The sequence below is a fragment of the Notamacropus eugenii genome, chromosome 5, assembly GCF_028372415.1.
Source record: "Notamacropus eugenii isolate mMacEug1 chromosome 5, mMacEug1.pri_v2, whole genome shotgun sequence".
Classification (NCBI taxonomy): domain Eukaryota; kingdom Metazoa; phylum Chordata; class Mammalia; order Diprotodontia; family Macropodidae; genus Notamacropus; species Notamacropus eugenii.
The window spans coordinates 343,031,488-343,058,231 of record NC_092876.1 but is presented as its reverse complement, the minus strand read 5'-3'; the positions used below and the strand labels follow the sequence as shown (position 1 = coordinate 343,058,231).

Below are 26,744 nucleotides of genomic sequence, written 5' to 3'. Positions count from 1 at the left end.
CTGAACCCTAGTCTCTTGACTCCAAGTCCCTGGTTCTTTCCCTTTGACTATGCTGCATCTTATCAAATTTGGAACATTGTGTTTATTTCTGAGCACCATAGATTTATGGAATACATCAATGGGCTGAAAAGTGTCCAAAAGAGGGTAACAAACACAGTGAAGGGTGTCAAGTTTATGTCACATGAGGATTCATTGAAGGGCCTGGGAGTGTTTATCCTAGAGAAGAAAAGACCGAGGGGGAGCAAAATCTACCTTGATGTACATGAAAGCAGCAGCTGTGAAGCACAGAGGATAGAGTGCCAGGCCTGGAGCCAGAAAGACTCATTTTCCTGAGTTCATATCTAGTCTCAGACACCTACTAGCTGTGTGACCCTGGGCAAATCAATTAACCCTGTTTGCCTCAGTTTCCTCATCTGTAAAATGAGCTGGAGAAGGCAAGACACTCCAGCATCTTTGCCAAGGAAACCCTGTAACAGTAAGCACTCCAACATACACAGGGGAGCCTGCTATCACAGATTCTTTGATCTGCTTTTCTAAAAGGAAAAGCAGCTTTTGAGGGGTTAACAATCTCCTTTAATCAAGCACATATATCATTCACTTAGTTCAGGAAATCAGCAGACAGCACTTCCAAACTGTCTGACATAAGCAATATATATGTGTGTGCGTGTGTGTGTGTGTGTGTGTGTCTCTGTATACACATACATATATATCACAAATCAACAGACAGGTCCAACAATCTGACCATAGTTGCCAGAGAGGGCAGTACCAACATCTCAGTTTTCAAAACCAAGGGGTTATTTAGTAGCTTTCCAAAGTCCTGTCTGACATACAAAGCTTCTTCCAAAAACTAAATCCCAAAGTAAAATCTCACCCTCAGAGTATTTATACTCTTTTCAAAGACAGATGGCATGACCTTCTGACGCAGTGCCTCAACGGAAAAAACAAAAGGTACTTGGGACCCTCCTACAAAACAACCCCCCTAATCAAGCTTCCCTCAATGGGCAGGCCCATTGATGGCTGAGGAAGATCTTCTTTAATCACATTCAAATAGAGGCATTATACTTCTTGATTAAGCTAAAACAAAAACAGCAAAAGATGCTACTTTACTTGGCCTCACAAACCCCCAATGGGGTCACAAAGGCTTGGACATGGTTGAAATGCCTCAGCAACAACATTTGAAAACCTGTCATTTGGAAGAACTATTAGACATGTTCTGCCTGGCCCCAAAGGGCAAAGCCAGGAACAATGTGTGTAAGTTGCAAATAGATTCAATTTACTATTAGAGCTGTTCAGAAGCAGAATGGACAGAGGTGGAGTTGGTGAAGGTCTCTTTTTGCCTTTCAGGTAGAAGTGGGATGATCAATCACATGACAGGGATATATTAGGGATTCCTTTCAGCTGTGGGTAGACCAGATGGCCACTGAGGTTCAATCAATCTCTAAAATTGGTGCTTTTGTGATTCTCTACAACTTTGTGAGTCATCATAGGATCACAGGATCATAGAGCTAGCCTAGGGATTCTCTGCATTTTTGTGTGTCATGGATCCCTCTGGAATGATGAAACTTATGGACCCTTTCTTTGAACAATGCTTTTAAATGCATACTAAAAATGTGATTCTATTTTATGTAAGACTACAAAGGAAACCAAAGTTCAGTGAAAATAAATTTTTTCATATCTAAGTTTATGAACTCCTGAAATCTATCCATGGGTTCCTTGGGGGTCTGTCTATATACCCTGGGTGTAGAACCCCTAGAACTAGAAGGTCCATCAGAAGTCATCTACTCCAGGTCTGGGGAACCTAGGCCCTCAATGCCACATGTGGCCCTCTAGGTCCTCAGGTGCAACCCTTTGACTAAATCCAAACTTCACAGAACAAATCCTTTTAATAAAGATTTGATCTATATAAATTGGACTGGTCAAAACCCACACCCAAGAACCTAGAAGGCCACATGTGGCCTCAAGACCACAGGTCTACTCCAACCCCTTATTTAATAGATGATGCAATTGAGGTGAAGAGAGATGACTCACCCCATGATACACAGGAGGTAAATGTCTAAGGTGGAAGTTGAAACAGAGTCCCTGAGACCAGAGGCAGAGTTCATTCCACAATACCCCTCTACCTATCAGTGAAGGTACTGTCACACCCATTTGTTGTTTGTTCTTCATTCTTGAAGAAAACTAGGACATCAGGCAGATGATATCATGACATGTAAGTGAATTGGATTTAAGTGAGGGAGGCTGTGCAAAGTTACCAACCTCACTTTCTCCTGTGAAGCCATCTGGGCCCAGTGGCCAGATACAGATCAGGATAAGTGGACATGGCTCTGAATGCAGTGTAGAACTTTGACCTTTTTAAACTAAGGTCTTCAACAAGTCTCATTTTGACTGAGGCAACACCCATTCAGTGATTAAAGCTAAATAAGGAGGCAGAGAACACTCATTTACAGATGAGCACAAGGCATTTATACTTGTGAAAGTTAATTTCATTCCTATTTCTATGAAGACCAGGGATGCCTATGACTTCAATATACTTTTAAGACTTCTCATAAGAGTTAGATGTAAACAATTGAAGTCCTATTCCAATGCTTGATCAAAGTGTGGATGTGATGCTATGGCTCTCCAAAACTATGCCAAAGGAGCATAAACTCTAGTAGGCCATTCCTATCCAGAAAGGCCTGGTGACAAATTGAATACCTGTAGACCAAGGACCAGCCTAGATTACTTATAGAAGAGGTCCATTATCAGAAAAATGGTGAACTAGGTGATATGTGTATATTGGTCACAGCCACTCATGAAGACCATCTATGGAGTATTTATAATCTGTGTGGCCAGAGGATAGAACCACACTGACAAAATCATGTGTGCTTGAAGCATAACCTTATTTATACCTTTCTCTTGGTTCTTATAAGCCCCCTGTTTTCCTGCAGGAAGTTACTGACAGTAACACCTCCTGGGAAATCCAAGAGTGTAAGCTTGTATAAGAGACAACAGATTAGGTGAGAAGTTAGACAATTTGACTACTGCCTGAAGGGTTAGGGTGAGTGAGGCAATCCTGGGAAGCACAGGGCTCAGGGATGTTAACTCTGATAATTCTTTCTCTGGTATGGGGGAATCTGGGGAAAGTGTTCTCTTGTTGCTTTCCTAACTCTTGCTAGCGAAGAATTTTTTTTAACTTAGTTTAATTTGTTTTCAGTGAATAAAAAACTATTTTCTCTCCTTCCTCTACTCACTTGTATTGGAAAAACAAAACCAAATGCTTCTAACCAACCTGCATACTGTTGAAAGAAAAATCTTTGTTAGGGTATAATGCCAAAGAAATAAGGTAGGCTAAGGAAAAATACAGTAAATGGAGTTTATTATTATGTCAAAGGAATATGCATTACATAGGCCTGCCCCAAATTCAGGCTGTTCTTAACTTTTTAAAGGCAAACTTTCCTAACAAGAGAAGTAAATGTCTGAGGCAGGATTGGAGTCTTCCTGATTTCAAGTTCAAGCTCTATCCACTGTGCCATCTAGCTGTCCAACCACTCATCAGCTTGCTGCTAATTAAATTTTTTTTTTCATTTCCAGCCATACATCTTGATTTATTGAATTCTAGGTTGAGGACAGTGTCAAATGAGTTAACGTGAATGTAATGTTCTGAAATTTAGAGCATCTAGGTGGCACAGTAGATATTGCCTGCAGTCAGGAAGACTCATCTTCCTGATTTCAAATATGGCTTCAGATACTTACTAGCTGTGTGACCCTGGGCAAGTCAACTAACCCTGTTTACCTCCATTTCCTCATCTGTAAAATGATCTGGAGAAGGAACTGGCAAACCACTCCTGTATCTTGGCCAAAACAAAATAAAACCCAAATGGGGTCATGGAGAGTTGGACACCACTGAAATGGCTGAACTCAAGTAGTATGAGATGATGTTGGTTTCTAGGCAGCTAATTCTGTACCTAAGATTCAGGAACCAGCATAAGCCATTTTCTTCTCTAGGTTAAACAGAGGGATGATTTGCCTTTTCATCCCCAGGACCTAGCACAGTGCCTAAACACATAGTAGGTGCTTAATAAATGCTTGTTGATTGGTAGATTAGCCTGGAGAAGAGAAGACTCACTGGAAGCAAGATAGATGTCTTCAGGTACTTGAAGGAATAGGGAGGGATGAGATTTGATCTGTTTGGTCCCAGAAGACAGAACCAGTAGCAATGGGTGGAAGTGGAAAAGAAGCAAATTTAAGCTTGGAATAAAGAAAACCTTTCTAATAACCAGAATTATCTAAAAGTGAAATAAAAAGGTCATGGGATCATAAATCTAGAGTTGGAAGGGACCTCAGAGGCCATTTAGTCCAACCACCTCCTTTTACAGATGGGAAAACTAAGACTCTCAGTGACTTGCACAAGGTCACAGGGAGTAAGGATCAGAGGCAGGATTGGAATCCAGGTCCTCTGACCCCAAAGGTAGTATTCTTCATCCTGCCTCTGTCCCTCCTCACTGAAAGTCTTCAAACACTGGGTGAGTAAGGAATCATAGATTTTAAAGCTGGAAGAGGGCTCAGTGGTCTAGTCAAACCTCCTTGTTTTTGGATAAGGAAATCAAGGCCCACAGAAATGAAGAAACCTATTCAAGGTCACACAAGTAGTAACAGAGGTAGGATTTAACCCCAGTCCACTGGATACAAATCCAGCACTCTGTTCATTTACCACACTGCCTTTCAACTCATTAGATATGTCATATATTGAGGGGTGGTTTTTCAGTTTTTGATAGGACTTGTGCATAGGTTAGTTACTGGTGTATCTTTGAACAAAGATTCTGAAACTCCGTGTTAGGATCCTGGGCTACCCAAAGATTTAGAGAATCTTTACCAGAAGATGTGCATTGTAGTCTTTGGGGGAACACTAGCCCCAAGTTACTTAAGTGGTCAGTTAATCTATCAATCATTTATTCCTAGTTTGGAGGAAATAATTGCTGTTGTAATTGTTTCATTCCTTTTGAAATTATTTTTATGTTTTTGGTACCGACTAATTTGGGTAAATATTCCTCCCAATAGACAGTAAGCACCTTGAGAGCAGGGGTTGGTTGTGGTATTTTTTTTTATCCTCAGCACCTGGCACAGTGCCTTCAGCACAGTAGGAAAAAACATAGAATTTAAAAAATCATTTATTAATTGTTTAAAGAACAAGGGGGAGGGGGAAAGAGGGATTTGACTAAAGTTCCATTGTTGTCAGTATTGCCTTGGGCACTTAAGTAGACCAAATCAGGTGTTACTTTCAGATAAATGAACTAAATTCATTGCCCTCCTCTCTTTTCTCTAGGTAAAGTCACAGTTTGAAGAGAAGAGCAATGAAAAATATGACCACTTTGAGGCTGTAGAATACAAAAGTCAAGTGGTTGCTGGTACTGTGTATTATGTGAAGGTCAGTGTTCAACAAGTCATTGAATTCTACTCAATTTTGTTTCTTCTTGGATGCACATAGAAAGTGTAGGGATAATTTGTCCCCTTCCCTTTTGAGGAACTGGAGAAATTCAAGTGTCTCTCCCAGCGGAAATATAAAGTGATGGTGTGCTAACTAAGAGAAAGTTGTTGTGTTTGTCCTTCGTTCTCAAAGAGGACCATGACATCAAGATGATGACATGATTTGCAGTTGACTTGCTTTGAGTGAGGGAGGGCTGTGCAAGGTCACCAACTTCACTTTCTCCTCCTGACCCATCTGGGTACAGTGGTCTGATTAATATTTATCAGGAAGACTGGAGATGGTCCAGGATGCAATGTGAGACTCTGGCCCTAAGGCCTTATCACATTCTCACTTTGAATGAGAGAAAGTAAAGAAGATAGAAAGGAGGAAGGGACTTTGGGAAACATTCATGACAACCTCAGAAGCACTAACCTGGTAAGTTTTGCTCTCAGATTGAACCTGGTAGATAGCAGTCTAAAAATGGGTGAGGATGGGGGAAAACAGAGGGAGAGAAGAAGAGAATGATAAAGACTCTTGCTGTCCCCATACTTTGAGTAGGAAGGCAACTGGAGGGAGGTAAGGCCAAGACAGGATTTATAGAAATGATTCACTATTACGTTCTTTCATGTTTAAGGCTATGACTCTCGTAACTTACATACAGACTTTAACATACTCATGATTATTCATTTGGGGAATTCGATTTGCTTTCATGATTTATTTAATAAAATATTAGCCCATCAGATTCTGAATTACATGCTTCCAAGTGGAGAGTAAGTTTCAGGATTCATTGTCCCAGGCTTTCCTGGATGGGAACCGTAAGATAAAAGGAGAAAATTCCCAAACTACTGGGTCTTCATGTCATCACAGCATCTGAAACAAGGCTTTTATGTTTATGTCCTAAATCCAACAACTAGATATGTTGTTTGAAAGTAAGCACCCTGTCTTGTATCAGAGCTTCACAAAATGTAAGTAGCAGCTCACCATGGGCCCTAATCATTTCATTGGTGTCCTGGATTTCAAACACAACCTGATCAGAAATGACTGAAGTACACTTTTCTGTTTCCAAATCCTAGACCTATTTGAGCAGTTTTATCTAAATCCATGATGGATTTTTATCATTGTAGTCAATTCGTGGTCTGTGAATCCTCTCTACCAACGCCAATCTAAATCTATCTATTGACTTTGTTGATTAGTCCCAGGGACTAAGGTGATTATGTGACTTAACTAGGGTCATACCACTAATAAGTATCAGAGGATTTGAATCCTCCCCAGGTGCAAACCCAGCACTCTATGCACTACAGCACAACTTTCAAAGAAATGTATAACCCCGGAGATCCTCAATGTAGCCAGCAGTGGGCACACATCTAGGAACTCCTTGGCCACTCTTTTGGAGATTGTGGGTAGAGATCCCTAGCAAATGTAGAGAGGATGGATCCAAGTATTTCTATATTTAAGGTACAGCAGAGTAGAACAACCTCAGCTGAGTTAAGGAGGCTGTATTGAGGTGCTGAGATGTCAGCCAGGCAGGAACACCTGCTGCAGCCTAGAAAGGAAGGGAAGAATTTATTCAGTGCCAACTGTGCGCTGAGCTAAGATAAATATTATCTCATTGAATTCTTACAAATGTAGTAGAGACATTTTCCAGGTGAGAAAATGAGATGAAATCACTTACCTAGAATCACTCAGCTAGTAAGTGACTGAGGCAAGATTTATACTCATGTCTTCTTGACTCCAGGCCCAGCAGTCTCTCATTGTGGAAAATGCTGATCTGAGAACCTTCTCTAATATCACAGATCTGAACCCAACTTTTGATTTGGCTGATTAGTCCTAGGGAGTTACTTGGGGCCTACAGTGGTTGTGTGACTTAACTATTAAAAGCACTCCCAACCTTATTTGTTTCATTTACTGTTTCGCTAAAGATAGGACCTTGGTTTTTAAAAAAAAGACAAAACAAAAAAAACCAAAACCAAAAAACAACAAAACATTTATTTACACATTAATGTTGAGGACCAGAGCTTAATAAAAAGAAAAAAGGAAAACAGTTTATGATAGAGTCCTGTACAGAAGAGAGAAGAGGAAGAAGACAGATTATGAGGAAGAGAAAAAGATAGACACACACATATACACATACCCACAAGATGAAGTAAGGTGGGCTGGGCAGCCAGAGTCAGGGCTCTTGATTAGTCACCTGCTTCATGTAGGTATCCAGCAGGTACTTTTTAAAGGCTGTGGGGTTTGTCCAAAGTTCAGCAGCATGTGTGTTCAATGGGCTGTCAATGTTGGGTTCTCCCAGCAGGCTCTGGATAGATAGCAGGATGGTCCTGACATCAGACAGAGCTGACCACTTGTCCTTGATGATATCCAGATATTGCCTTGGGTGTCCACATTAGGATGGTAACAAGGTGTGACAAATTTCACAGTGGGAGCATTGTTTGGGTAGGCACTGGGGAATTCCAGGGAGAGCTTGTACCTTAGGTCTTCATACACTGTCCTAGCTGTCCCATGGATGGTCCCAACCCACTTGAAGAGACTGTGACTCTGGGAAGGCAGAAATTCCTTTGTCTCCAAATATCATAAAGGTCTTCAGTTCCTGCTGTAACCTCTTGCCCATGGACCTGCAGGCTGTGCTCTTCCCAGGCTTGGCCCCCTTACGAGTGGCGGGGTCACGATTCTGGCCATGGGGGACCAGAGATAAACAAAAACTCCTGGGCGGCAACTGCCAAGATACTGGCTATGGATAGTGTGTTAAGTGCTACTATTTGGGATGGGAGTGAGGGATAAAACACCACAGATGGGAACAGTGAGCAGATAGGGCTGTCTCTCAAGGACCACAGCATTGGAAAGAATTCACAAGATCTACCAAGGCCATAGGGTTTTCAAAGAGGCTTGGGTAAAACTCAAAAGGGGGAACCTATAGTTTTGTTTGACACATGATATTTTTTATCTACACATTTGAGAAAAAATAAAACCCTTTAAAAAATGAAACTCTGGGACAGAGGCATAATTCAAATTCAAAAGAGTAGTTGATCCTGTTATTAAAAATTAGTTGCTCAGATGTTAAAAAACCCAGGTGCTTAAGAACTAGAGTCAGCTGTGGTATAATGAAAACAGTCTGGATTTGGGATCAGATTCTGACTCATCTGCTAATTACCTTGTTACTTTGGACAAGAGAAGGGAAGGGAATGGTGGGGGGAGCTGTGGGTTAAGAACAAGTATATTAAGCAGCTACTACGAGCCAGGCACCATGCTAAGCTCCTTATAAATGTTCTCTTATTTGATCCTCACAACAATGCTCTGAGGTAGGTACTAGTTTCATCCCCATTTTCCAGATTGAGGAATTCAGCTGAGAAAACTGAGGCAGACAGGAAATGTCTGAAGGTCCTCCTAACTCCAGACCAGTCATTCTATCCACCGAACCCCTTAGCTGCTGCCTTACAAATAACTTACAAGTACCGGACAAGTGACATCTCACTGGGACTTAGTTTCCTCAACTACAAAATGAGCAGATTGGACTAAAATCCCTTCCAGCTTTAAGCCTGTGACCTTATGAACTAGCAGTAGCATAATATTGCTGCCCCTCTGAATATTCTTGTTCATTGGACCTTTGTGGGACTCAATTCCCTTAGCTTTAAAAATAAAACTGAATGATCTCTCAAGTCACTCTCTGCTATAATTTTGTTTTCAAAGCATAAATAGGCTCATTCATCAGTTAGAATAAAAATATAAATTTATATCAGAGGTCATCCAGTCAAAACCCCTACCTATGACAGGAATGCCCATACAATGACCCTGAGAGGTGAGAGGTACTGGGTTGGGATACATGCCACTGATTTTCCACTTCTTTTTATTTGCAGGTAAATCTTGGGAATGATCGCTATGCACATTTGAAAATATTCAAACCTCTCCCTCACACGCATGAGCCAACAAAGCTGATGGACTACCAGACTGGCAAAACCAAGGATGATGAAGTGAACTACTTTTAGAGGCACAGTCCAGGATGCATTTGGTTACTTTCAGGAGTATACTGTATCAATAAGCACAAATGAAATGAAACACATTTTTGTAGATTTTCGACTTTGATGAGGCATTGGTTAGTTTCAGTCAATGTTCCCTTTTTTCCTTTTTTTTTTTTTTGATTCTTTGTTATAAGGGATGGCTCACTGGATAGAGGAAGGGAAAGAGATATATTCAGAAATAAAGTGATATAAGAACAAAAGATATCAATTAAAAATTTTAACCAATTCTTAAATTATTTGCTTTAAATCATTTTACATCTTAGCTCATCCCATAGTAGATAATCAAGGAGCATTAGGTTACACTCTAAAATCGCCACACAAATTTGGGTAGTGTCCTCTCTGTACTCCTACAACTTATATTTGCATTTGTGGGTTGGGTTCCCAAAAAAGGCTGCTATCCCAGGTAGTAGGGGCAATCCTGGGGGGTCTGCATCCCTAATACCATATCTCAAGAGACCCCATTAAGTATCAGCCAGCAGACATAATTAGCAAAGACATTTACTCAGATGGCATAGTACTTACCAAACATACACACACACACACACACACACACACACACACACACACAAACTCACACACACACATATATATACACACACACACACAATAAACCTGGGGTATACTCTCCCTCAAATACAGAGTGTCCAAGGGGAAAGTGGAGTCTAAACTTGGTGTAGAGTGGTAGTGAGGTACATGTGCAGGATACATGTGTGGCAAAACCAACTCACAACTCCTGGTACTATATGATCTAGAAATTGTTTCTCTCTGGATGGGTTGTTCAGCTGCATGTCCAGGGTTTTCTCTCTGTAGTCTGTCTCTCCTCTGTTTCTTCATGTCCTTAGAAGCTGCTTCCATCCCACAGTGGCTGTCTCCTTATCTCCATGTCTATCTGAAGGCAGACCAAAATTTCTGGGGTTAAAATGACAGCTCTTCTCTGCTGCCTGTACTAATGAGTAGTATTTACCCATCAGTGATAACACCACTTGGAGGATTTCAAGGCATTTCCTCATCATCAAAACATTGGATAGCACGGCTCTTTTAGGCATTTCTTTTGAATCTGCTCCATAGCTAAGGTCTAATCAGAACAGTCTATCCCCCAGCACTTGCCACAGTTCTTTCTACCTGGTTGGTGCTTAATTAAAAATTCTTAATGGAATCACCTTCCTCACTGAGGCTTGTACTCACCTGATCCGAGAGCTGGAAGCTTCTTACTGCCTTCTACATCCATCCTGAGAAAATGGAAAAGATGGCTATGTTTTAGTTTTCTTGTCTACTCTTCACTAAGAAAAATTGTGAACATTTTTAAAATATCTTTTCTAACACCACCCCCTCCACACTGTGTTCTCCCTGGATCTACACATCTCCCAATGACACTTGTCTCCTGGATCTCCTCAGAGCTGTCCAGCTGCTGTCCCCAGCTTCTTTTCCTGGCTCCTCTCCTTTCTGTTCTTCCCTGGGGACTTTCCCCAGGGGTGGGCTTTGGTTGTTTTTTTTTTTACTCTCCTTGCCAGGCCAGGTCTACCTACTAAGATTATGAAGCTTTCTCTTACTATGATAACAGTTCCCTCCTATGCTCTATACTGATTTGCCTCCTGAATGGCTGCATTCTTTAGAAACAAAGTTTTAGCTGCCTCACTGGGATATTCAGAAAATCACCTTTGAAGGATTGCTTGAGGGCAACTAAAGGGAACAAAGCTTAGGTTTAAGATACTCTGTAGGTCCACATTCTTAAACAATACCTAATGAGTCCCCACCAGTGCTTTTACTTTTGTCAGTCATTTGATACAATTAACTCAAAGCAAAGGCATTTGCTAAAATTGATATTGTAAGAATCATAGCCATCAAATATTCCTCCCGTAAATCAGAAGTACGATCTCCCACAAAACCTCATATCACTGGAAAGACTGAGCACATAATTAGAGAACACGGAAAGTCAAGGAAACTCATACCTCTATTGCTCCAGGGCCTGATGTTCTTTCTTTCTCTTGATGTCTTTATAATGAACACCATTTTTCTGCTAGACACATCTTATTTCCTCTCACAGCCCTCTCCCAGATTGTGAGAAGTCCCCTACTGGGCAAGTAGCTACACTGCCAGAGACCATGATCAATGAGGAAAGGAGAAGAGAGAAAAAATATGTCCCCTCTCTTCTTAAAAGAATAAGGAGTCACTTTCTCTCACGAGTTGAGTGGTTCTTCCATTTGAATGGTTATTCCACAGCTTCTCCAGAAATTCTAATCCTCAGAGACATCTCCTGCATTGACTTTTGCCTGGAGAATATCTTGCTTTTTCATGGGCCAACAAGGTTATGAGGATCCTTCTTTCAGTCAATGGCCAAAAATGCCAGTAAGCTTGACTACAGAATTTCTTCACATCTGATGACATGGGGAAAAATAGTCATTTATCTGCCATTTCTTTAATACTTTTCTACCTTATTGTCTATTAACTGACCCTTGAGTTCCTGTGATTTCATTAGGATTGTGGGAAATTGATGATCAGGTGTCTCCAGATCAACTGTCTCCCCTGTCCTAATATTTTCTCCATTCTCACCTTACCTTGCATCTATGCTATGTTTTTTGAGTAGGGTGTGATCTCTTTAAGATTTAAGATGAGGGGCTAATTCATTTCTTCTCTTGTTTGGCATATAAACAGTACATTAATAAGCATTTATTGAAAGGAATTATCAGCTGTCATCCCCTTGAATTTCAGTATCCAATACTAAGGAATCAATTTCCTTTTATGTCCTTTCATAATCCCTGTCTATCCTATTGACCATATAAGTTGTACCCTATCTCTACCCCCTCCAAATTATTTTACTATATTCTTAACCATCCAGAACATGTCACTTATAATCACCAAGTAGAAGTATTTTCAAATCTGTTGAAAAAGTTGAAATGATGTATAGAATCTAGGTTAGTAGGAATGCAAAAAGAAGTGTGGTCTAGTAGAGCAGTTCTCAAATGTTTTGGTCTCACGTTCCTTTACGCTCTTAAAAATTATTGAAGGGGTGCAGCCAAGATGGCAGAGAAGGAAGACACACATATGCTAGCTCCAAACCCACAGCCCATAAAATATCTGTAAAAAACAACTCCCAACAAATTCTGGAGCAGCAGAAGCCACAGAACAACAGAGCAGACAAGATTTCTGTTCCAGAGAGCCCTGAAAACCTCCCGCAAAAGGTCTGTCATGCCCCGGACTCGGAGCTGAGCCCAGTCCTGCCTTGGCCACCGTGGCACCAAGAGGAACGGATCTGAGCAGGCTTCAGGGACAGAATCTCCAGTGGCCACGCAGGGCCCTCCACCCACGGGCCCCAAATGTTGGTGAGAGGGTCTTCTCGACTTGCCAAGATGGGAGTGGGGTCCCCCCATAACTCAGGGCCCCTTGGGAGGCAGCAGTGGGGGGCGGCAGTGGACCAGGGCTCCCCAAGCAAGCAAGAGCTCAGATGCATTGTTGAATGTCTCCACATAAACCCCCTGAGGGAACTGAGCCCATGAGGTGGCCCTGCCCTGACCTGAGCACCTGAACTTAATCTCACACTGAATAGCAGCCCTGCCCCCACCAAAAGACCTGAGGCTCGAAGCAGCATTTGAATCTCAGACCCCAAGAGCTGGCTGGGCAGATCTGGAGGCAAAGTGGGTGTGAAGAGAATACTCAGAAGTCAAGTCACTGGTTGGGAAAATGCCCAGAAAAGGCAAAAAAAAATAAGACTGTAGAAGATTACTTTCTTGGTGAACAGGTATTTCCTCCCTTCCTTTCTGATGAGGAAGAACAATTCTTACCATCAGGGAAAGACACAGAAGTCAAGGCTTCTTTATCCCAGCCCACCCAGTGGGCTCAGGCCATGGAAGAGCTCAAAAAAGGATTTTGAAAATCAAGTTAGAGAGGTGGAGGAAAAACTGGGAAGAGAAATTAGAGAGATGAAAGAAAAGCATGAAAAGCAGGTCAACACCCTGCTAAAGGAGACCCAAAAAAATGCTCAAGAAAATAACACCTTGAAAAATAGGCTAACTCAACTGGCAAAAGAGGTTCAAAAAGCCAATGAGGAGAAGAATGCTTTAAAAAGCAGAATTAGCCAAATGGAAAAGGAGGTACAAAAGCTCACTCAAGAAAATAGTTCTTTCAAAATAGACGTAATGGGGGACAGGACAGGACGGAGGGAAATATAGTTAGGCCTATACAACACAACTAGTATGGAAATCATTTGCAAAACTAAACAGATATGGCCTATATTGAACTGCCTGTCTTCCAAGGGGAAGGGGTAGAGAGGGAGGGAGCTAAAGAAGTCAGAACTCAAAGTGTTAGGACCAAATGTAATGTTCTTACCACTGGGTAACAAGAAATACAGGTTAAGGGGTCAAGAAAGCTATCCGGCCCTACAGGACAAAAGAGAAGATGGAGACAAGGGCAGGGAGGGAGGATAGAGGAGAGAGCAGATAGGTCACAGGGGCAATTAGAAAGCTTGGGTCTGGGGGGGGAGGGGAAAAAAGGGGAGAAAATTTGTAACCCAAAATTGTGTGAAAATAAATGTTAAAAGTTTAATAAAAAAAAAAAAGAAAATAGTTCTTTCAAAATTAGAATGGAACAGATGGAGGCCAATGACTTTATGAGAAACCAAGAAATCACAAAAGAAAACCAAAAGAATGAAAAACTGGAAGAGAATGTGAAATATCTCATTGGAAATACAACTGACCTGGAAAATAGATCCAGGAGAGACAATTTAAAAATTATGGGCCTACCTGGAAGCCATTATCAAAAAAAGAGCCTAGACATCATCTTTCATGAAATTATCAAGGAAAACTGCCCTGAGATTCTAGAACCAGAGGGCAAAATAAGTATTCAAGGAATCCACAGATCACCGCCTGAAAGAGATCCAAAAAGAGAAACTCCTAGGAACATTGTGGCCAAATTCCAGAGTTCCCAGGTCAAGGAGAAAATATTGCAAGCAGCTAGAAAGAAACAATTCAAGTATTGTGGAAATGCAATCAGGATAACACAAGATCTAGCAGCTTCTACATTAAGGGGTCAAAGGGCATGGAATATGATATTCCAGAAGTCAAAGGAACTAGGACTAAAACCAAGAATCACCTACCCAGCAAAACTGAGTATAATACTTCAGGGGAAAAATTGGTCTTTCAATGAAATAGAGGACTTTCAAGCATTCTTGATGAAAAGACCAGAGCTGAAAAGAAAATTTGACTTTCAAACACAAGAATGAAGAGAAGCATGAAAAGGTAAACAGCAAAGAGAAGTCATAAGGGACTTACTGAAGTTGAACTGTTTACATTCCTACATGGAAAGAGAATATTTGTAACTCTTGAAACTTTTCAGTATCTGGGTACTGGGTGGGATTACACACACACACACGCACACACACACACACATAGAGACAGAGTGCACAGAGTGAATTGAAGAGGATGGGCTCATGTCTTAAAAAAATGAAATCAAGCAGTGAGAGAGAAATATATTGGGAGGAGAAAGGGAGAAATGGAATGGGGCAAATTATCTCTCATAAAAGAGGCAAGAAAAAGACATTTTAGTGGAGGGAAAAAGAAGGGAGGTGAGAGAAAAACATGAAGTTTACTCTCATCACATTCCACTAAAGGAAGGAAAAAAATGCACACTCATTTTGGTATGAAAACCTGTCTTACAATACAGGAAAGTGGGGGATAAGGGGATAAGCAAGGTGGGGGGGATGATGGAAGGGAGGGCATGGGGAGGAGGGAGCAATTTGAGGTCAACACTCATGGGGAGGGACAGGATCAAAAGAGAGAACAGAAGTAATGGGGGGCCGGATAGGACGGAGGGAAATATAGTTAGTCTTATACAACATGACTATTATGGAAGTCATTTGCAAAACTACACAGATTTGGCCTATATTGAATTGCTTGCCTTCCAAAGGGAATGGGTGGGGAGGGAAGGATGAAGACAAGTTGGAACTCAAAGTTTTAGGAACAACTGTCAAGTACTGTTCTTGCTACTAGGAAACAAGAAATACAGGTAAAGGTGTATAGAAAGTTATTTGGCCCTACAGGACAAAAGAGAAGATGGAGACAAGGGCAGAGAGGGATGATAGAAGAGAGGGCAGATTGGTGATAGGGGCAATTAGAATGTTCGGTGTTTTGGGGGAGGGGAGGGGACAAAAGGGGAGAAAATTTGGAACCCAAAATTTTGTGAAAATGAATGTTAAAAGTTAAATAAAAAATAAATTTAAAAAATTGTTGAAGACCTCAAAAAGCTTTTGCTTCTGTGGGTTAGATGTATTAATATTATGACCCCAAAACTAGCCCACCTCTTAGCATGATGAAGTCATAAAGCTATCCACCACAACACCTAGCTGCCTCTAATGTTATAAACTGTTCTCAAAAGAAAAAAATGCAGCAGCCATATGAGGAAATGCTCCCAATTATACTATTCATATTCAAAATAGGAATCATACAAATTAATGCCACTCTGAGGTCCAACTTCTTATCCATTAGTTTGGCAAAGATGACAGAAAGGAAAACAACAATTATTCAAGGAGCTGTAAAAGGACAAGACGTGTACACACATTTTAGAAGAGTTGTGAAGTAGTCCAAGCCTTCTGAAAGGCAGAAGATGGAAATGAAAAGCAAGAATGTGGGGGAAGCAGTGTAAGTACCCATGCAGGAACCTGGTGATGAAGTCTGGGGAGGGAGGCATGACTGGCCTTTCCTTTTTTCCAAAATAGAATTTCCAGATGGATGTTGCCAATGGGAAAAGGAGTTCAAAGGGGTAGAGGGAAGTTGAAGCCTGCAGACTAAGACCAGAAAGTGATGCATAGGGAGTCTGGGACTCTCAGATTTAGTTCCTGGGACAATGATTTGGTTTCTCTGGTAGCTCCATGTAGCTGCCAACCAGCAGATGGCAGCAGTTGCCTTTTCTCCCCTACCCCACAGCCTACAACCTCTCCTCACCAGTCTGTTTAAAGTCCTAGGTTTCTGGAAAACTCCCTGAAAATGGTGGCCTTCCATTAGTTACCTCCACAAGAAATGCTAGCCTTTGGACAGAAAGAAATCTTTCTCTGTAATGGGCCCTAACCTGGTACTGCTGAGAGGATGCTACAGTTTGCCTGTCCAAGCAAGAGAACTTCTCCCTTCATCACATTTCTAGGGCAGACCAGACAAAGGACAACCCCTTTGTACATTCTCTCTTGAATCATGATTCCAGCTGACCTCTACATTCAAAAACATTTGCCCAGGTGGGAATACCCTATAACTCCCAGCTTATCATCAAGCAGGTCTAAACCATTCCTAGCTGATTAATGCATTGTGATTTCAAGGCCAGAGGTCTTTTTCCTTCAGCACCCATGCCAGTGTCTCCATCCCAAAAACTATTCTTCACCAATCCCAAAGCATAACAAAGCACTCCAGTTCCTTTCCAATTGTTTCTCAAATCCCTCAGGCAGCTGAGTGAGATTCTTCCAAACTAGCCAACATGCTTTGATAGAAGGGGAGGGGGAGCACAGAATCAAGCACTTTCCCCATTATAATCTTAACAAGCATTTGCTAATCCCTTAGTCAAGTGGCAAATAATAAGCATTGTGACTGTGCTAAGAACTGAGGCTACAAATACAACACCCCCATCCCCACCTACCCAGGAGAAAGGACAAGCAAGACATAAAAAGAAGCTAAATAAGAAGGGAAGAGAGATGAACACATCCAGCTTGGGCCATGGTAGAGAAGTCCCAAGTGCTGACTAGTGAGAAATGAGGACATGGTTGGCCCGGGTATTTTAAAATGGGGTTCTAGTGGAGCCCTCCTATCAGAAGGGGGCACAGTGACAAAGGGTATTTCCAAGGTGTGATTTGGAGTGATCTGTAGGATGAAGAAGTTTCTGGGACATGGTAGAGAAATCCGAACAGCAGTCTGGTAAGTGAAATATTGGAGAGTAGAAGTGAAATGGGAAAAGGGGCAGTAGTCCTACTACATTCATTCTTTTTTTTCTAAATTTATTTATTTTTACTTTTCAACGTTCCTGCTAGATTCATTCCACAAAAATTGACCTGCACTTATATTTCCAGGGACACTTGTTCAATGTTAGCTGGGTCTAGAACATTGGCAATCTGACATTTTCCCTACTCTTATACTGTCAATTCTTCATCTTCTAGATGTGCCAGTGAGATTTGGGAGGAAAGAAGTAAGAACTGTCATGAACACAATGACTACCCATGATTCCAGGGATTTGAAGATGAAGCATGTTACCCACTTTCTGAAAGAGGGGTGATGGACTTAGGAAGCAGACTGAGGCATGTTTTTAGACATAGCCAAATAAGGAACTTGTTTTGCTTGACTATACATATTTATTACAGGGTTTTATTTTTCTTTTTATAGTGGGGTAGAATATAAGAGAGAGAAAATAGATTTTTGCTCATTGAAAATTTCAAATTTAATTTTTAAAAAGATGTGGGAAGATTAAAATTAGCAGGGGCAGGTCATCCTGGAACTTGTAGGTCCTAACTCCTACTGATTTTTAAAGAAACTTTGTTCCATAGAGAAACATAGGCAGCCACACAGACAGAAGATGGGACAAGAGAACACCACTATAGAAATTCATATTGACTAGGACACCCATATTGACTGGGACATGCAAACTGAGACCTAATCAGGAGTAATCAGTAATCAGGAGACCTAAACTGGACCTGAGGTGCTAACCAGGGGAGAGCAGGCAGACCTGATCCAAAGGAACAGAATGGGAAACATGTTTGCGGGGCATTAATTTCAGTCCACACCTCTTTTGACACTCTCCCTACCCCACTCTGGGAGCTCAAGCTAGGAGACACCATTGCTCTTCCTGTTTACTACCTATCATTTTTTTCCCATTTTCCCCTACAACTGAAAGGAGGAGGGGTGTGTCTGTGTGGGGTAATATTCATCCCATCCACTCACTTCCTACCTCCCTCCTTCATTTTAAGACCAATAACCTACCTTGTTGAGGATAGGCTAACTTTCTTTAAAGGGTATTGAAACTATCCTTAAGATTTAATTGTCTTAGGACTTATGGAACTGACCTATCTTCCTGATCACCTAAATACAAAACTCTAGTGCATGAGGACTCAGCAGCTCCTCCCTCATGATTCTGACCAGTGGATTAGTATGACCAAAATAGGAAAGGAAACTCTACCCAGTGATATCAACATTGTGCCCTTGTTGAATGTCTTTTCCCTACAATGGCTAAGTAAACCTGTTTTCATTCAGTGTTAGAAGGACTGTCAGTATCTCATTTTATTTCATTTTTGCACCTGAAGCATCAGAATGGATCTAGTGTTGGACATTTTCTGTAGTTGGCAGGACTGGATTAGAGTGACCTCACTGAAGCTGGGAAGGGTAATGCAGAGGACAATGAGTACCAAGTGTCTTCTGGGATTCTGGAAGTGCTAGCCACATAACTATGAGGTGGCAGCAGGAGCTTAGTAAGTTAAGTTGCTAAATGTGTTCTCTCTTTAAGTACTGAACAGGATTCAGATTGCCCAGTTCTCATATACCAATTCCATCAAAACATGACTTCTATCAATCCAGAAACTGAACAAAAAGTTAGCTAGTAGCCCATAGGCTGGGGCCACTCTAGCAAAGTAAGATCAGATAGGGGGCACATTTAGCCTGCAAGAGTCTGTGTTCTCAAACAAGAAGAGCAAAGATCTGCTCTGAGAAATCCCTAGGGTTGGAACCCAGGAGACCACAGGAATCAGCAGTGGGTAGTGGGCAGTGGGAAGTTCAGATCAACCAGAAATCTTCGTAAGATGGAACTCAATAAGTTTAAAGATATAAGACTCTTTAATTGGTCCCTGAGGATCCAGGGCTCTGAACTTCAAAGTTCTAAGAGAGCCTAATCCTGGGTGGGGGTTCTGTTTTGAGAATTTAGGGAGAGGAATGAAAAGAAAGAATATATATATATATATATATATATATATATATATGTATATATATACCGATGAAGAAAGAATTCCTGCTTGGGAAGGAAGAGAAGATATAATTTGTTATTTCTGTATTTGGAGTAAACAAAAGAATGTATAAATGTAGAAGAGTGAATTAGAATCATTAAGAACCAGATTTCTTTTAACTGAAATGGAGGATGTAGGGTTACCTTTACCTTAAAAAAAAGGAAGATTAAAAGATAAACCCTGAAAGAAGATTTATCTTATCTTTATCTCTCATCTTACTTTCATACAAAATGAACAAAGGAGAGTCAAATGCATGCAAAATTTGGTGTACAAATACATCAAAGTTAGAAGAGAATTCTGGGAGGCAAGAGGGCAGAATACGCTGCTCCCATTCTCATCCTTGAACACCTATAAAATACTTCCCCAGAACAAATCCTGGAACAGCAGAGCCAGGAGAAAAATGGGGTGAAGCAATCTTTTGGTCCAGGAGACTTAGAGGATTGGAAAAAGAGGTCCCTATCACTTGGGTAAAAGAGAAGCACAATTCAAGAGAGGAGGCGTCATGAGCCAGAGGCAGACTCCACCTCAGCAAACCAGTAGGAGATACTGAGTCCCAGATCAGTGGAAGAGGTAAATGCCAAAACCAGCACCCCTCAGGTCCCTTACCACAGCCAGGGAAACTAGCAGGCTTCAACTCAGAGAACCACCACATGTATAGGCAGATGTCTTCCAGAAGCAGATCACTCTTGCTTCACTGTAGCCTGGAGAAATGCATAAAAACCCCACCTGGTCTTAGTACTTGCCAGATAACATCATTAGAACCCCAGCTCAGCATCAGGTAAAGTACCAGACCCCTACAGTTTCCAGTGGCCAGCACCTGAGGCCCAAGGGCACAAAGTTATGATCAGGCTCCTGGTCCCTAGCACAAGAAGCTGGGGATAGTGCCCTCTGTGCTCCAGCAGGAGAGTGCAACTTTAAAAGCCAGGAAATAGGAACAAGAGGAGGAAGAAGCAAAAACGCACTTTGGCCATTGGGAGCTTTTAAGGTTACAGAAAAGATCAGAATACAAACTCAGAAGAGGATACCACTGTCAATATACTTACATCTGAAACCCCAAAGGGGAATGTGAATTGGTCTCAAGCTCAAAAAGGATTTGAAAAGTCAAATAAGAAAACTAGAAGAAAAACTGGTATATGAAATGAGAGAGTCTATATCTTGGAAAAGGAAGGACTAAAATTGACTGAAGAAAACAACTTCTTAAAAAGTAGACTTGCCTAATAGAAAAGAAGGTACAAAAACTAACTGAAGAAAATAATTTCTTAAAAATTGGAATTGGGCAATTGGAAACTAATGATTTTATAAGACATCAAGAATCAGCCAAACAAAATCAAAAGAATGAAAAAACAGAAGAAAGTGTAAAATACTTCGTTGAAAAAATAATTGACCTGGAAAATAGAATCAGGAGATATAATTTAATAATTATTGGACTACCTGAAAACCATGATCAAAAAAAGAGCCTGCAGCATCTTTCCAGAAATTATCAAGGAAAACTGCCCTGAAGTCCTAGAACCAGAGGGGAAATAGTCATTTAAAGAATCTTCCCATCACCTCCTGAAAGAAATCCTAAAATAAAAACTCCAAGGAATATTGTAGCCAAATTCTAGAATTATCAGGTCAAAGAGAAAATACTGTAAGCAACCAGAAAAAAAACAATTTAAATGTTATGGAACCACAGTCAGGATTATTCAGGGCTTGGCAGCTCTTACATTAAAAGATCAGAGGGCCTGAATTATAATATTCTGGAAGGCAAAGAAACTTGGATTACAACCAAGAATCAACTCTCCAGAGAAACTGAGTATAATCTTTCAAGGGAAAAGATGGACATTCAATGAAATAGGGCACTTTCAATCATTTCTGATTGAAAAAAAAAAACAGAGAATTCAATCTTCAAATACAAGACTCAAGAGAAGTATGAAAAGGTAAACAGGAAAGAGGGGGAAAAAAAGATCTTATTAAATAAGGTTAAACTGCTGACTACCCTACATGAGAAGATGATACTTGTAACTCTTGGGAAATGTTGCTTCATTATGGCATTTAGAAAGGATATACATAGAGAGTATGGGTATACATTGACTTTGATATGATGATAAAAACAATAATTAATTAAGGAGTGAAAAAAAGGATTATACTGAAAGAAGAAGAAAGGAGGAGGCAGAAAAGGGTAAACTGCATCACAGAAAAGGTGTAAAGACTTATTACAGTAGAGTGAAAGAAAGGAAGGAGCTGAGCATTGTTTGAACCTTATTTTCATCAGATTTAGCTCAAAGAGGAAATAACATACACACTCAATAGAGTATAGAAATCTAGCTCACCCTAGAGGAAGTAGGAGGAGAAAGGAGAAAGAAAAAGGAGGGGATGGATAGAAAGGAGGGCAGAAGTGAGTAAAGAAGTAGTAGGGAAAAGTGGAAAGAAAAGGGAGGGGACTGATATAAAGGACGACAGACTGAGGGAGGCAATGGTCACAAGCAAAATATTGTTAAGGTGGGAAAGGGAGAAAGGAGAGAGAAAAGCACAATCAGGAGGAAAAAATAGGATGGAAAGAAAGACATAATAATCATAAGTGTAAATGTGAGTGGGGTGAACTCTCCCATAAAATGGAAAAGCAGAGCACATTAAAAAACATAATTCTACAATATGTTGTTTACAAGAAACATATCTGAAGCAGAGAGATACAACTAGAGTAAAGGTAAAAAGCTGGAGCAGAATATTTTATGCTTCAGCTGAAGTAAAAAAAAAAAAACGCAGGGGGAGGAATCCTGATCTCAGACAAAGAGAAAGCAAAACTAGATCTAATTAAAAGAGATAAGAAAGGAAACTACATCCTGCTAAAGGGTACCATAGACAAGGAAATAACATCAATATTAAGCATATATGCACCAAGTGGCATAGCATCCAAATTTTTAGAGGAAAAGTTAAGTGAGTTACAGGAAGAAATAAACAGAAAAACTATACTAGTGGAGGATTTCAACTTCCTTGTCTCAAAACTAGACAAACCTAAACACAAAAATAAAAAATAAAAATGATAAAGAGATGAGTAGAATTTTAGAAGCATTAGATATCGTTGAACTCTGAAGAAAATTGAATGGGGATAGAAAGGAGTACACCTTTTTCTCAGTGGTAAATGGCACCTATGCAAAAATTGAACATGTACTAGGGCATAAAAACCTCACAATCCCATACAAAAAGGCAGAAATATGAAATGCATCCTTTTCAGATCATGATGGAATAAAAATTACATGTAATAAAGGGTCATAGAAAGATAGAATAAAAATTAATTGAGAACTAAATAATCTAGTCCTAAAGAAAGAGGGGGTCAAACAATAAATCATAGAAACAATAACTTCATCCAAACAAATGACAACAATGAAATAGCATACCAAAATGGATGGGATGAAACCAAAGCAATTCTTAGGGGAAAGTTTATATCTCTAAATGCTTACATGAATAAAATAGAAAAAGAAGAGATCAATGGACTGGGCACATAATTAAAAATCATAGGAAAAGAACAAAATAAAAATCCCCAACTAAATACCAAATTAGAAACTTTGACAGTTTTGTAAATAAAATATAAATTAAGAAAACTATTGAACTAAAAAATAAAACTAAGAGCTGGGTTGATGAAAAAGATCTTAAAATAGAGAAATCTTTTATTAATTTGATTTTTTAAAAAAGAAAGAAGAAAAGCAAATTACCAGTATCAAAAATGAGAAGGGTGAATTTACCAATAATGGAAGAGGAAATTAAAATAATAGTTGGGGGTTATTTTGTCCAACTATATGATTATAAATTTGGCAATCTAAGTGAAATGGATGAATATTTACAAGAATATTAATTACCTAGATTAATAGAAGAGGAAATAAAATACCCCATTTCAGAAAAAAAAAAAGAAAATGAACAAGCCACCAATGAACTACCTAAGATAAAATCTCCAGGGCCAGATGGATTTAAAAGTGAATTCTACCAAATATGTAAAGAACAATTTATTCTGTCTGGAAAAGAGGCAAAGAATGAAGTCTATCAAATTCTTTTTGTGATATAAATATGGTGCTAACGTCTAAACCAGGAAGAGCCAAAACAGAGCAAGAAAACTATAGAGTATAAGAATCAATGGAGTTTTCCTTACAATGATAAGTAGCACCTGCCTAAAACCAATAGCAGGCATTATATGTAATAGGGATAAGCTACATGCATTTCCAATAAGATCAGGGGTAAAACAAGGATGTCAATTATCATCACTATGATTCAATATTGTACTAGAAATGATAGCTTTAGCTATAAGAAAAGAAATAGTAATTGAAAGAATTAGAATAGCTGATGAAGAAACAAAACTGCTGGGGATGGAAGCTCAATTCCATGTGGACAGTCTTGGGCGGGTAAAGGTGGGAACTTCTAAATCTTAGAGTTCTCATGAGGCCCCCCATAAACAGCAGGGAATCGAAGAGTGAAACTGAGCAATCTCGTGTATTTCCGCCTCTTCCCATGAGAAACGTGATGGGAGGAGCATCCCCCTCGAGACTGTCCCGGATCTGGGCACACCTATTGTTATCTAACAGGCACGCTATTCAGGTGCAAACTATGCGGCCGGAGAGCTTAATTAGGATCAGGAAAGCCTGAAGGCGCTCTTAGCTCGGGAGGGGCCTTTACAGAACAGAGGGCTCCGTTTTCCCTCTCTTCGCTCTCCCCTTCCCCTCTCTCTCCACTTACACTTCTGCTTCCAATCTCTTATTGTAAGATCTTTGCCTCCTTGGGAGATTCCTCGCTCCCTCCTAAGGAAGAATTCCCCCTGCACTTGTGACCAGGACCCTGAATAAAGCTTAGCCCTTGTTCGACTCTGGGAGGTCTCTTCTCTCATACGAGCATCTGGTTTGGCCAGCCGAAGACCTGTGAGAGGTAAGGTAAGAAGACTCGGGTAGCCCTCAGGCCCCTAGGCCTGGCACAAAACTATCACTCTTTGAAGCTAGTATGATGATGCACTTAAAAAATTCCAGAGAATCAACTAAAACACTACTTGAAACAATTAACAACAGCCCCATCTCAGTGAACTGGGAGGACATCCTGAACCCAAGGGGGGTGGAAGCCATAATCACCAACACCAGGACCCCAGGCGTGCCTCAGCACAGCCAAGGGAAAGGAGAAGACACTAGGGCAGACAGGGTTCACCAACTACTGAACTTGCCTGTGCTTTAGCTCAGGAGAGGAGACCTGCTGCAGCCAGAGCACCCCTCCCCCACACCTAATGCAGTGAACTCCAAGGTAACTCAGGGGAAATTCAGGAAGACGTCACTTGGTTTCCATTTTGGCATACCAGCCAGAACAGCTCTAGGTAAACTGGAGCATTTTATCTTCTAGCTGAAAGAAACAGAGGCCACAGTACACAAAGCCTCAAGTTCTAAGCACAAGAACCACAGGACAGAGCCCCCTGTGCCCCAGAAGTGGAGATCCATTTTAAAAGCCAGGATAAATGTGATCATCATGAGCAAGAAACAAACCAGAAAAGACCATAGAATCTTTCTACAGGCATAAGGACCAAAACATGAATACTGAAGAGGTCAGCATTAAGACTATACTCCCATCTGAAACTTCAGAAGGGAATATGAACTGGTCTCAAGCCCAAAGAACATTCCTGGAAGAGTTCAAGAAGAATTTTAACAGCCAAATTAGACAAGTAGAAGAAAAACTGGCCAATGATTTCAAATATATGAGAAAAGAAACACAGAAGAATTTAAAAGGAAAATTGGACAAATGGAAAAGGAAGTACAAAACCTAACTGGAGAAAATAACTCCACAAAAGGAACAATTGGGCAAATGGAAAAGGAGATTCAAAAGTTAACTGAAGAAAACAATCTATTAAAAATTAGAATCGGGCAAGTAGAAACTAATGACTCTACCAGACAACAAAGATCAGTCAAACAGAATCTAAAGAATGCAAAATAAAAAAAAATGTAAAATATCTCACTGGAAAATAATTCCAGGAGAGAAAAACTAGGAATCATTGGTCTACCAGAAAACTATGATGAAAAGAAGAGCCTGGTTAATATCTTCTAAGAAATCCTCAAGGAAAATTACCCAGAAGTCCTAGATCCAGACTGGAATGTAATCCTCAAAAGAATCCACCATTCAGCTCCTGAAAGGGATCCAAAACTGAAAACACCAAAGAATCTCACTGTCAAATTCTAGAACTATCAAGTGAAGGAGAATATCCTGCAAGCAATTCAAATATTGAGAAACTACGGTCAGGATCACACAGGACCTTGCAGCTTCTACATTTAAAGGTCAGAGGAACTGGAATATGATATTCCACAAGGCAAAGAAGCTGGGACTACAACCAAGCATCAATTACCCAGCAAAGTAGAGCATAATATTTCAGGGAAAGAGATGGACACTCAATGAAATAAGGGATTGCCAGACCTTCCTGATGAAAATGCCAGAGTGCAATAGAAAATTCGATCTTCAAACACAAGTCTCAAGAGAGGAATAAGAAGGTAAACTGGGAAAAAAACTTGTTATTCAATATGGGCAAACTGTTTACATCCTTTTAAGGGGAGATGATGTTTGTTACTCTTGAGAATTGTATGTTTATTACGATATATAAAATGGATATAAATATATAGAGGGAATGGGGACAAATTCAATGATGTGATGATAAAAATGTGATTTAAGGGTGCAAAGGGATTGTAATGGGAGATGTGAAAAGAAGGAGGCAGGAAACAGTAAACTATATCACAGAAAGAGGCATGAAATCATTACAGTAGAGGGAAAGAGGGGAGGGAGATGAGCACTGTTTGAAATTTACTCGTATCTGATTTTGTTCAAGAAGGGAACAACAAACTCAGTTAAGTATAGATATCTAACAAGCTCTATAGGCAGTAGGAGGGGAAAGGGGAAAGAAAAGGGAGGGGAACCTAAAAGGGAGGGAAAACGTAATAAGGGAAAAGGGGAGTAAAAGTGGGGGGGGCTGAAAGAAGGGAAGAAAGAGTGAGGGACATGGTAGTCAAAAATTAAAACTATTGTGGAGGGGAAGGGAGAAGAGAGAACTAAAAGCATAAATTGAGGGAAAGAGGATGAAGAAAGACACAGATAGTAATCATAACTGTGAATGTGAATGGGATAAACTCTTCCATAAAACAGAGGTGGATAGCAGAATGGATTAAAAACCATAATCCAACAATATGTTGTTTACAAGAAACACATTTGAAACAGGGAGATACACACAGAGTAAATGTAAAAGGTTGGAACAAAATATATTATGCTTCAGCTGATTTAAAAAAAAATAAGGGGTAATAGTCCTAATTTCTTCTTTAAAAATATATTCATTTTATTTATTTTTAAA

General features: G+C 40.2%; 1 protein-coding gene and 1 pseudogene across 1 annotated transcript in view; one reads left to right on the top strand and one right to left on the bottom strand.

Moving 5' to 3' along the window:
* LOC140506538 (cystatin-A1-like) overlaps positions 1-9,692 on the top strand; it is a 32,148-nt gene extending 22,456 nt beyond the window's left edge. Inside the window, exons 2-3 of the mRNA XM_072613818.1 lie at positions 5,303-5,404; positions 9,298-9,692. Coding sequence (XP_072469919.1) covers positions 5,303-5,404; positions 9,298-9,426 — 231 coding nt within the window. The 3' untranslated portion in view covers positions 9,427-9,692. The remainder of the gene's footprint in view (positions 1-5,302; positions 5,405-9,297) is intronic.
* On the bottom strand, positions 7,305-9,265 carry LOC140503275 (ubiquitin-conjugating enzyme E2 C-like; annotated as a pseudogene).
* Positions 9,693-26,744: the final 17,052 nt, after the last annotated feature.